The sequence below is a fragment of the Pseudoliparis swirei genome, chromosome 20 (assembly GCF_029220125.1).
Source record: "Pseudoliparis swirei isolate HS2019 ecotype Mariana Trench chromosome 20, NWPU_hadal_v1, whole genome shotgun sequence".
Taxonomy (NCBI): Eukaryota; Metazoa; Chordata; class Actinopteri; order Perciformes; family Liparidae; genus Pseudoliparis; species Pseudoliparis swirei.
Genome location: NC_079407.1, coordinates 21389174 through 21402068, shown reverse-complemented (window position 1 = coordinate 21402068; position 12895 = coordinate 21389174). Strand labels below are relative to the sequence as shown.

The 12895-nt window shown below is 40.2% G+C and overlaps 1 protein-coding gene across 5 annotated transcripts in view; it reads left to right on the top strand.

Annotated features, from left to right (window-relative positions):
- Nucleotides 1-3640: 3640 nt before the first annotated feature.
- The window catches only part of myo7aa (myosin VIIAa), a 51315-nt gene continuing 42060 nt past the window's right edge, over nt 3641-12895 (top strand). For 3 of the 5 annotated variants that reach the window (XM_056440949.1, XM_056440948.1, XM_056440945.1), the window contains exons 1-2: nt 3736-3955; nt 9437-9504. In XM_056440949.1, the coding sequence (XP_056296924.1) occupies nt 9487-9504 (18 nt within the window). In that variant the 5' untranslated portion in view covers nt 3736-3955; nt 9437-9486. Of the gene's footprint in view, nt 3656-3728; nt 3956-9436; nt 9505-12895 lie in introns of those variants that run through there. The other 2 variants (XM_056440946.1, XM_056440950.1) reach the window with 2 other exon arrangements.

The following is a 12895-nucleotide window of genomic DNA, read 5'->3' as shown; positions in this document are numbered from 1 at the left end:
TTATAACATGCATTGGTGGAGGGGATCAATGCCAAAACAGCATCAGTTGGAATAATTAGTTTGCAGCCCTGCTAATCTTTGAATCCTTTTAATGCTGATATTTCTGCACCAAACTGTTACAAACATATCCATAAAGATACTCTATTTCATGAGAGGTCTAATTGAATATGAGCCCTTGCACAATCACAAAGGAATTCTGAAAGTTTTTTAAGGAGCATTTGTCTGAATTATTTTACGTGGATTGAGTTTGAAATGTCTGAATATCAAATGAAAAACACTTATCTTTTTATCTTTAAAGTTGTAGGTGATGTGTGAGGGATGTGTCAGGGTGCTAGGCAACAGGAGGCGCTGGTGACGTACGAGAGGTAACTTGGCTTCTGGGAGCGTCACTAGTCGCGGCTCAATGGAGCACTTATTTATATCACTCAATGAGGATGTGTGTGTGTGTGTGTGTGTGTGTGTGTGTGTTTGGGGGGGGGGGGGGTCAGGATATGGGTGGATGTCATTCCCTTGTTAAAATCGGTGTACATCCTCAGGTTAATTGAGGGGAAACGAGTGAAGAGGCAGATATTTGTTTACATTTTTAGAAACTAACAAGTGGACAGAATATGTACAGATGTAATTATTACTTTCGGGGAATTTAAAGTAATAATACCATTTAGATAAATATGTTATGTCACTTTCTGTGAATCCTTTCGCAAATCACCACCTTAAAGGAGAGTGGATCACATCACTCCAGTTCTGAGGTCTTTGCTCTGGCTTCCTGTCCAACAAATAATTGACTTTAAAATCTTGCTGCTAGTTTTTCAAGCACTGAATGGTTTAGGGCCTAAATACATTTGTGCTGCTACTTTATGAACCAAGTCTGAACTAAACATGGAGAGGCAGCGTTCAGTTTTTCTGCTCCACAAATCTGGAACAAAGTCCCTGAAAGCTGCAGGTCTGCTGAGACCCTCAGAGACCGTCAACTCCTTTAAATCCAGATTGAACACTTTTCTGTTGGCTGTTTCCTTTAATTGAACAAGATTCAAGGATATCAATCAATTTCATCATTGAATGTATTTTTTTTCGTGAACTGCACTGCAACTTTTATTCTAATGTAGCTACCTTGCCTGAGCAGGGCTCCGTTGTTTGTGCTTTCGGAGTATCTGGCCTTCTTGGACTCGGTGGGAGGGGTCCTGGAAAAGGCGCCCGCCTGCCGATCCATAGTTCTCCTGGGAGACTTCAACGCTCAAACCTGACATGGATTGATTGGGACACGTTCGTAGCTGTCACTGGTAGCTTTCTTCCCACAAGCCCCAAACGATGAGCGTGCACAAAGGATATATTCGGTAATATACTATATTTTCAGCAGACTGTGCCTCTGTTCCCCACTCTCGCTCCTCAGTCTCTACTGCTCCTTTATGGGGACAGAATCACACACACACATATTGGCCCGAGCTTGGCTGATTAACAATCAACCACCAGCTGAGGCCAATTAGACCTGATCTCGACACCGTTCCCTAAACCACACCCCCTCTCCACCCACACTGCAGCTGACCCTAAACACACCCCACTCCCACAAACGGCTTGCCCGATCTGAACTCAAGCGGTGTCTCGCTATTGGACGTTTTTGAAAAGAAACGTGGTGAAAAGAGCACTTTGTTGAACTCCTAAACTCGGCCAAAATGTCTCCTGGAGAGGGGGTAGCACCTTAAAACTTGGAGGGGGGGTGCTTTGTAAACTTGGGGAAGGCTTTCGACCCGGTCCCTCGTGGGTTTTTGTAGGGGTTGCTGCGGGAGTATGGGGTGCCGGACTTGTTGTTATTTTGTAATAAACCCTGAGCTTTGACAATGAGATGATTGTGTGGTCTTTGTTATCCCCCAGGTGATCCCTGACTGGAAGGACCAGGAGTGGGATGAGGAAAAACCGGAATCCTACGCCGGGATCTTCCACTTCCGATTCTGGCGGTTTGGTGAGTGGGTGGACGTGGTGATCGACGACCGGCTGCCCACGGCGAACGGGGAGCTGGTATACTGCCACTCCAACGACAGCAACGAGTTTTAGCCAGGAGATGCAGTAAGTAACATCAGCTGTGGGAAAATAGATTATATTAATGGAACGGGGCCTGGAGCGACAGGTGAGGAGGAGAGAACCACAGACCGTGTTTTCTACACACATCGTAAATGTCGTGGGGATAATGTTTTAAATCTGTCCAGAGCACAAACTAAAGTGTAGTCCCAAACCATTTATATCCTTTTTTAATTCTGCCCAGTTTGGATTGAACATTTGGCATCTGCCATCACGAGAAGCATACAGACCTTTTTTCTGCCTTTTTGCAGCTCTGAAGAGTGGAAGAAGGTCAGTAAGAGTGAGAGGGAGACGATCTGTCACCGTGCGGGATGATGGAGAGTTCTGGTGAGTTCTAGTCCAACACTGCCCCCTGTTGGCAGAAACAAGGTACCTGGAGCTTTGTGACCAACCTTAAAGTCAGTGGCCCAATTTCCACACACACGGACTCATGGACTTTTACTCCTCTCCCCTCCTGCAGGATGACGTTTGACGACTTCAACCAGGTGATATATGTGATTAAGTGGACGAGTAAGAACAATGTGAATGTGCTATCTGCAGCGCAAACATGGACACGTCATTATTGAAGGTAGACTTCATGCAAACAACAAAGCTGCTCTCGTGGAAACCAGAGTTCTTCTAAAGCAGAGCTTCCACATGAGGACAGTGTGATAAAGGATTCAGTGGCAATAAGGGAAGGACATTAACATTAACAACATTAACTTTATCATATCCCACAAACACAAAAACAACCAAACTACAGTGGATATTTCAATGCGTCCAAACCTCCTTTACACTAAAAACCCTTCACCTATGTTTATGTGTATGTATATATATGTTTAGATACATACATATTCACATATTTGTGTATGTGAATATATGTATGCCTATATGTATGTATGTGTATATGTATATATGCATACATAGTCATGTATGTGTATGTCTATATGTGTATATATATACATGTGTATAAAGTATATATGTCCATGTGTGTGTAATGTGTGTATATGTATGTGTGTAGGTATATATGTGTGTATATATGTGTTTATGTATGTGTAACAAATCAAAAAATAAAGCTTTGTGATGAAGCATTTTCCAGCTGATTCAAGAGGCTTTTAAAATCCTTTATTCAGTTGAAGAAATATGAAGATTTTCTAAAGGAACACTTCATCCTTTAGTTTATCACAAATATTCAATATCACCACATCTGGAGATAAAGAGTTTTCAATGGACAGGAAAGAGGGGTAACAACTATCATTTGAAAGGTATCTAAAAGCTGTCAGAGTGTAAGTATAACATTGCTTAAAAGCAAAATAATCAAGTAAATACAAGTACATCAAATTCAGTATTTGTGCTTGAGTAAATGTACTTTCTACCACTGGGTGCACTTCTGTGTCTAATTACAACCTCTATTGTCTTCATCACCCCCCACTGACTCTCTCTCTGCAACTGGGATCAGTGGCAGTGAATGAGCAGCTTGCCGTGTCACCATTAATACCAACAAGAAAGGGGGAGGAGGAAAAGGAGGAAGGAGTCATTCACCCCCACCTCTCTACACCTTCACACGAACGAGAGAGGAGAGAAGGAGAAAAGAAAAGAAGAAGAAGTAAGGACTGAAACAAAGTGGCAAATATCCTTGAGAGTTAGGGGGAAGGAGTCACACTGATGAGAGAAAAGAGAGAAAGAAGAGGACAAAAACATCTAAAGGTCTGAGGTTGGAGGAAAAATAGAGATAACGGTGTCCCTCTTTATTCTTACAGCTCCTGCAGTGGAATTAACTGGTTTCTACACCAGTTCTTCATCCCTGCATCCGCAGTGGAGAACGTCTTCGGTAAGACCAGAAGTGGAACACAGAAAGGATAGAAGAGCGAGCGGAGGACGAGAAGAGTTCAGATCACACAAAAGGGTAAGGACAAACAGTCAGTAGGCTTATAGATGCACGGTGGCTTTATGCATAATCTCCTTACTGTGTGTGTGTGTGTGTGTGTATGCGTTTGCATGTGTTTTAAAGTGCGCCATGGTGTATCATGTTATGTCAATGCAGGGAACACAGATAAAACACACCTCCAGCTGTTTTCTGTTCGGGATTCAAGATATCATTACACCGAAGTAGTGCTCGTTTTAATCGTAGAGGTTTCCTTTATTGTGAGAGATGTCTGTCCAAATAATGTAAACACTTGTTTTTCAATCAAAACCATGTTGTTATTTTTTGTTGGGCATTCTGTAGCTTTAAGATTATGACTTGCTTTTTCGATGGGTATCATTTTCTGTGATGCTAATAATTAATGAATGAACTGCAACCAGTTTGTTACTAATAATAAATTACACTACAGGGCGGTGAAGCCAATGTTGACGTCTTAAAACTCACATTCCCTCTACTGACCAGCAGGGGGCAAAAACAAGTCTTGTTGTATAGAAGTCTATGAGAAAATGACTCTACGCTCTCTTGATTTATTCCCTCAGTAAACATAGTAAACATGAGTTTATGGTCTCAATCTCGAGTTTCAAGTCTTCAATACAACATGATGTTCATTTAGTAAATTATGGTCCATGTAGAATAAAATATACGAAAAAGCAAACTCAAGGCTTCAAAACATCAGTGCACAAACTTATTGGTGACGTCACCATGACAACATCCTCTTATAAATAGTATTTGGTCAATGCCCCAAATTAAACAACATACATTTTTTACTCTAGAATTATGTTGTTTATTATCTGATACCACGATCAAGGACAAAATACATTTAACATGTTGCTTGTACACTTTCATGCTTTTTGAATTAATAACATGTACAAGGGGTATGACAATCACACATCTCACAGCAGAACAAACAACAGTATCGTTATAATAATTATAAGTTGGAATAGATAATTATGAAAATAATACTAATAAGCAGAAAATGTGGTAATACATTCATTTTTAACACAACTTCTAAATATATTTGTTGTGCTATATTATTTAATAATAAATAAAGTTTCATGATTTTTATGTATTAAAAATAAAATCAACACACTTTGTAGCAAAACTTGTATTGCAGTTTTATTTACAACCTCTGAATTTGAGCGGACTGTGCAGCAGACTGGGTTTGACTCCTGGCCCCTCCCTGTGTACTCACAACGCTTTTATATGCTTATCTTGATGTAAACACGACGATATCATTTTCTGAGCTGGGTGTGTCAACGCGTCACATTTTTAAAACAATCCTGCCAATGTGGGCAAATTCCAGCTGGGGACACGGCAACAACGTCACTTCATTAAAGCTCAATTAATGTACTTGTTTTGCCCCTTAGGGGAATGGAAATAAGATATGATATTGTCACTTTAAATGAAAAGGTGTGAATGTTTTAGCAAACAGCTGCTTATTTAGACACAGAGAAACAATTGCAATGAAGTTTTGTCAAATGTGAACATAATTTTCTCTCTGTTTGCTCCATTTTGGTCTCCACCCACTCCTCCATGTCAAAGTCACACGCAAAGGGAATCAGGGAAATGAAAGTTCAACGTGTAAATTTGTTTTAAACCTTTATTTAACAAGGTGAAAACCATTGAGATTAAAAATCTCTTTTTTGAGGGTGACATGGACAAGACAGGCAACAACATTTAAAACACATAGTTACAACAAAAAAACACAGAACAAGACAAGTTAAAAGAAACTAAAAGTTAAGAGACCGTGCAGAGCAGAGTTCATTTAAGAAACATTGACATGTTTGGGAACCTGCCTCCATTTCTTTCATTTTATATTTAAAAGCAGTAAGTATCCACAGGTTACTTTACTGTACGAGCAATGGATATTTTTTAGATTATCTAAAAGTCAAGTACCCAAACATTTTTCTTAAAAAAGCATTCAACTGATTTAATGTTGCCCTCCTGTGACACAAAGAGTCTTAATCAAAGAGGGTCAAAAGCAAAACCAGCGATGTCATATTGTTGATTCCAAAAGGATTGATCCGCACAGCTGGAATAGTCCCGTAGAACTTTCACCAAACGTTTAGAACTGCCAGCGTGCAAAAACTTCACAAAGCTAAATAAAACGGCGTTCTATACTTAAAAAAAAGATTCTATTCTTCCATTTATAATTTCCATTAATTTTATTGGCCCATATTCCACGAACAAAAACAACCAAACTGCGCTGGAAATTTGAATGCGTCCGAGCCGCCTTTCGCTTTCATTTGGGTCGACCCAGAAAGTTACTGCTAATCAATTCCCCTTTGGGTTCGATTTTAGTCCCCAGCTGTCCCGTTAGAGGGTTTCACTGCCAGTCTGCCTCGCCCAGTGGGGGTGGGGTGAGCGGGCAGGAATTAGATTTGGGCTCACAGATTGTGACTAGTGTGGAACATATTGTTGAAGCTAATCAATTTATGCATTTTAAAGTGTGTGTGTGTGTGTGTGTGTGTGTGTGTGTGTGTGTGTGGGTGTGTGGGTGGGGGGCTGCCTGTATGCTTCAACAGAACTTTCACACTCGCTTCAAGCTGCTAGTGGCCAGTTGGAGGTTTGTCCTCCTTTACACAGAGGCCATGGCTGCACACAACCTTTGTCCCAGACCTCTGCTGGGGTAATTAGATGTTGAAATATTAATAGGGTGTCTGTGTCTGTGTGTGTGTGTGTGTGTGTGTTTGTGGGAATAATTTGTAAAAAAACAAAAACATGCTGTGAATTTTGGAAATGATTAAGTCTATCTTTTTTTCAATAATTGTTTTACTTTTGAATGAAGACAAAGTGTGTGTGTGTGTGTGTATGTGTATGTGGAACAGAAAGAGGCACGTGTGTATTCATTCTAGATGATTAACGGTATATTTCTGGACAGAGGAACACCTCACAGAATAACTGCAATCACTTTTTTGGCTCTGCCCATGAGCTTATAGAATATAGATCCTTGTTGGCTTATGATGTCAACAACATATTTTCCTGCTCAAAATGAGCTTTTATGTGTCTGCTGGGAGATAAAAGTTGACTTTGGCTGAATTCTTACTATCACTGACATTTTGTATCAAACCCTTGTATTAGACAATTTAATTACAGTCTATGGGCATATCTGTGGGTTTACACCTAGTCTGGGCATATCTGTGGGTTTACACTGAGTCTATGGGCATATCTGTGGGTTTACGCTGAATCTATGGGCATATCTGTGGGGTTACACTTAGTCTATGGGCATATCTGTGGGTTTACACCTAGTCTATGGGCATATCTGTGGGTTTACACCTAGTCTATGGGCATATCTGTGGGTTTACACCTAGTCTATGGGCATATCTGTGGGGTTACACTTAGTCTATGGGCATATCTGTGGGTTTACACCTAGTCTATGGTCATATCTGTGGGTTACACCTAGTCTATGGGCATATCCGTGGGGTTACACTTAGTCTATGGGCATATCTGTGGGTTTACACCTAGTCTATGGGCATATCTGTGGGTTTACACTTAGTCTATGGGCATATCTGTGGGTTTACACCTAGTCTATGGGCATATCTGTGGGTTTACACTTAGTCTATGGGCATATTTGTGGGTTTACACTGAGTCTATGGGCATATCTGTGGGGTTACACTTAGTCTATGGGCATATCTGTGGGTTTACACTTAGTCTATGGGCATATCTGTGGGTTTACACTTAGTCTATGGGCATATCTGTGGGTTTACACTGAGTCTATGGGCATATCTGTGGGGTTACACTTAGTCTATGGGCATATCTGTGGATTTACACCTAGTCTATGGGCATATCTGTGGGGTTACACTTAGTCTATGGGCATATCTGTGGGTTTACACTTAGTCTATGGGCATATCTGTGGGGTTACATCTACAGTCTTTGAGCATATCTGTGGGTTTACGCTTGTTGTCTTTTGGATTCTTCAAAGTTCTTTTTATTTGTTCGCCCTCTAGCTCGAGTTTTTGCTTTCAAAGAGTCAGTCTCTCTGAAAGGCAGCTGTCACTGCTGCCAGGTGTCAAAGGTCAAATGAGCCAATTCAAGCTGAATAAGGAGAGAGTGAATAATTTACTGTGGTTAAAGTACACGTATGCAGGTTTTAAGCCACATTGGTGAGGTCTCTGTTGACTGCAATTCTTGACCTCATTGTGATTCTCAATGTACCATTGTTCACTTGTGTGATTGCTCATGTCAATTACATTTTATGATCAAACGAGAAGTGTAGGTTTTTGTGTCGGTGCCTCAGAATCTAAAAAGTTCCCTTTTCACAATCTGAGTAATATTTAAGGAGTTATGATTGCCTGTCTTATTTGTGAAGCGGGTCTAACTCTCTATTGCATTATGGAGGGAGGACTTTAACTTTAAACTCAGAATGTTTCTGGTAGCTCCGGTGTAACCTTGACTCGCCTCTTAAAGAGGAGGCCGAACAAAACGTCTAATGAGGTCGAGGTGTCACGGCTGCCGTGTGTCAAAGAAGTCAAAGGATCAAACTAAAGCTTCATTAAGGGACGGCTGAATAATTTACAAGGGCTAATACACACACACACTCACCCATGCATTTACTCTGGCTGTACATTCAAGCAACACTAAATAGTCCTTAACTAATAACACACACACACACACACACACACACTATGGTGGCTGGAATGGATCATGGAGAACGAAGTACATACGACAAGTGATTATTTACTAAAAGTCCAATATGTGTGTTTGTTTGTGCGTTTTTGTGTTCCTCCTACGGTTTACCTGTAACTGCAGAAAAACGTTGTTTAAACAAATTGAATATAGATCACTTAAAAAAATAAAAACATTTATGAAATGCTTTCCTGCAATTGCAGAGGTTGGGTTTCAAGTTCTGCAGCTGTTTAATTAAAGATCTCAAGTTCACTTTAACAAATGCCAGAGATAGTCTGTATAGGCCCCGCCTATTTTCATAACTATACAACGTTTCAAAAACATTGGAATCGTGCTGTGGTGGTAAGACTGCACCGAACAGTTTGAAATGTCATTCATGAGGTTGACATTTACATTCTAAATCAACATTTGAACGAATGCTCCTTCTCAGACTTTTCTTTCTTTTAACGTATGTGACGTATGTGTGTGTGTGTGTGTGTGTGTGTTTTGCCTACGGCATTTTACATGGATCCTATTAGCAAACTCGGCAGTACTATTTAAGTCTGACATTTAGTCTGAAACCAAGAGCATGTTAACAAGTACTGCTTTTATGTGTCTGCTGTTCCTTTGAAAATGTTTATAGGTAAAAGAACATGTGTGTGTGTGTGTGTGTGTGTGTAGGCGCCCTGCACACTGAAGACTGGTGATCCCTACCTTATTTCTTTCCTTTTTTTTATTGTTGCATATATATATATATATATATATATAATGTTGCTGTTAATGCGTTCCAGTTGGAACACACAGTACTCTATGACCTTGATCAATAGATGCTCTTATTGTTCTCTCCGTCTTTCTTAGTGTCCACAGGTGACTGCCGATGTCCAGCCATAAGGACACAAACGGAAACCATGGTCATTTTACAGCAGGTAAACACACACACACACACACACACACCAACGCGACACATTGACACACGATTGAACCTTTTCTAAAGTATGTCCACTGTGTGTAGCTCGTTGCAACAACACTCATTAGGGATCAGTTGCTCATTATGCTGCATCATTTCCAACAAATCCTCTTTGTAGTCAAAGACGCACACAAACACACACACACACACACAATTTGCGCGCGTGTGCAAGCATGCGTTGGTGTCGGTGTTTTTGATTCTCGGTTAATGCGTTGCAGAATTTGTCAGCCTTTCTGATCGACTAATCAGTTCTGACAGCACTCCCCCGCTGTGGAGGCCCAAATGGGACGAGCCAATAAAATAAGCGAACAGACACACACATACACACACACACACACACAAACACCAGCCCCTCACCCCTCTATGTGGATGTTCATCACACACTTTGAGTTACATCCAAACTGTTCAGGTGTAATCAAACTATGCTTCCGCTGGATCACACAAAGGATGATTCATTCTTTTTATACGAAAGAAGAACGACGATGACCGTGGATTATATTTAATATTCTCTTTTGTGGCTCATTTAGAATTGTGTTTGAAAAAGTGAAGCATTTTTGTCTCAAAATGAAAGATTTTCTGAAGACGCTCTTTCTCAGTTTATGACAATTTCCTCTTCATTTAGATTTGTTTACCGTCAAGTCAAGGATATTTTGCATTAGGAGTCTCATGTAGTTAAAGACTTAACAGTGGATCTTTAAAATGTTATAGACAACTATGGTCGGGAGACCAGTTGTCACCAATTTACAGCATAACATCGACTAATCGACATCAGAACAAGAAGGAAGCGTTCATTGTTTCAGTCAGCGGCCGGTCTCAGCTAGAGGTGGTAACCACGGCAGTGAAAATGAACGGGAAGAAATCTGATTGGTCGCTGGAGGGCTGGGAATTACGCTGTCTCAGCTTTAGATACGCCACCCTCATCAAGGTAAAAGAATGTCGTTGATTTTATTTTTTAGAAAACTTGCTTTACAAACACAAAGCACCAAGCACTGGGGTCGATTTAGGCTCAGAGTCGACCTCGTACCGATGTAAAGTCACCACAGATCCTCGTGGCCAGGGTTTTGATTTGTTTGTCATCCAGATATACTTATCTTTACACCACAGTCTTTTAATGAAACAAGTTTAAACTACATATATGACAAACACCTGAGGAATCAACCAATGTATCTAGTATTTAGCAGTATTTGTTTTATTTGTCACCTAACGTCAGTACTTAAGTAAAGCCACTTCATTAGTTATTTTAACACAAACTACCATCTCTTCCTAAAGCGTGTGGATTTGACAGTGGAACTGAGAACCAACAATATTACATGCACACGCTCACTTTGTAGCTCAACTTTCAACCCATTAATAATTGTAGACTTTTATAATGATTTTTCCTGACATTTCTTTATTTAAAAAAATTTATAAATGAATTAATGGAGTTTAAATGATTCATGAATAAACTCGATATAAAAAGATAAGAGTTTTTAGAAAATCATTATAAAACTTTAACCTGTCTTTTAAAAGATTTTGATTGTATTATTTTTACATTTATATGTTTGTATTAGTATTCAAAGCAACTACCAATAATCCATCCACAAGGTTCCATTTAAAAAGTGAAGAAATAAATAAATACTTATTTACCAGCCACATTATATATTCGAGAGACGCATGATACTTTAATCATTGTTGTTTTTTTCTAACCCTGTCTTGTTTGTTTTGTTTTGTGGTCGTTTTTCTGTCTCTGCTGTGTTCAGTGTCTTGTTTAGTTCCACTGCGATGGAGTTCTGGTATTTATTCATACTGCAGCTCTCTCTGTTACTGGACAATGAGGTGTGTGTGTGTGTGTGTGTGTGTGTCGTCTGCTTGTTTGAGTTCAAACAACCACCAATAGCAGCTTATATGGGGCTGCATAAATAACCAAGTACGTTTTTTAAGTACAATTCTGAAGTAATTGTACGTTACTTGAGTATGCCTTCTTAAGTAACTGCAAAAAACGAGATTTTTTATAAGTGTTGATAAAAAAAAGTGTCATGAACCAGCAGAGGGCAGACCCATACCTGAAGACCTCTGAGCTGCAGTCTGCTGTGGTGAGCTGTAGTCTGCATGCAATGTACATGTATATAACTTGAACTGGAAACTAGTACACATCGAGAGTATCGAGATACTACTATGCTGCAGTTGGAGAGACTTTGGACTGAGCTAACATGGTAGAATCATGAGCATTGGGTTATTTTATTGCAGTATTGCTGTTTTTACTTGAGTAAAATATCTGAATCTTCCATCACTGTTTCTTTAATAATAATATATTCCCAGCATTCTGGTTGTGGCTGCTGTCCCTTTGCCGTCTCTGTGGAGGCCAAATAGAGACACACTGTTCATGTTCATTGTCCACTGAAGTGGAGAGGGAGGGAGCTGGTCTCTCTTGTTTTTTATGGGCATGTTTATTCAGGGTCAAATTAGCTTGAGAACCTTTGACTTATCAAAATGATCAATCTAAATGCAAATGAGGTTGAGATGGAAGTGCCGTTATCAATCACATGGCCTCTTAACAGCCTTGTGTCCCCCTGCCTTAAAACACTCCTAATTCTAAAGTAATTGGATACTCTGCAGTGTCTGCAGGATCTTGTGAGACCAGGGAGGGTGGACCTCGGATCTTCGAGGGCGTCACTGCTCCAGTAATTAATGGGGCACACTGATCTGAGTTTCAGCATCCCGTAAAGGTCTAAATGTAAATTTAGTCTCATTGAAAAAAAACTAAAAGAGGGCAGACCCGTAAGTGAAAAAGACCTCTCAGTAACAAGACACCACAAAGCTGCTCTAAGCGAGACTTGAGACTGAGCTGAAATAACAGATTCCACAAGATGGGCCTCTGTATTTGTAATTCATTGTAGTATTTCTATTTCCAACTTCTTTCTACGTTCTACTCCACTCCAGTTATCTGACACTAGTTACTTTAAAGATTCAAATGTTAGACACCAAACGCATCTGCTTCTGAAAATGGGCAATTTGGTTCAATACACAGCAGTGCATGAAGACTTAGTAGCATCAATACGGCAGGGCAATATGGCTGAAACCTGTCACGGGGAGATTAGTATGAACCCAATAGCACAACTCAGGAGACAGAACTGAAAAGAATGATCTTTACTCAGAGAATAATCAGGAACAGAACACTAAGAAATATATCGAGACAACATGTACCGCACAAGGGCTTGGGCTGGAAAACACAAGACAATCTGGCAGAGGACAAGTGCAAGTGAGGGGACCTAAGTAGACAGAGACTAATGAGGGAATGGGCAACAGGTGAGACGGGCATGAGGACCAGGTGAAGGGAATGAGGGATTAACGAGATGGGAGAGATCAGAGGC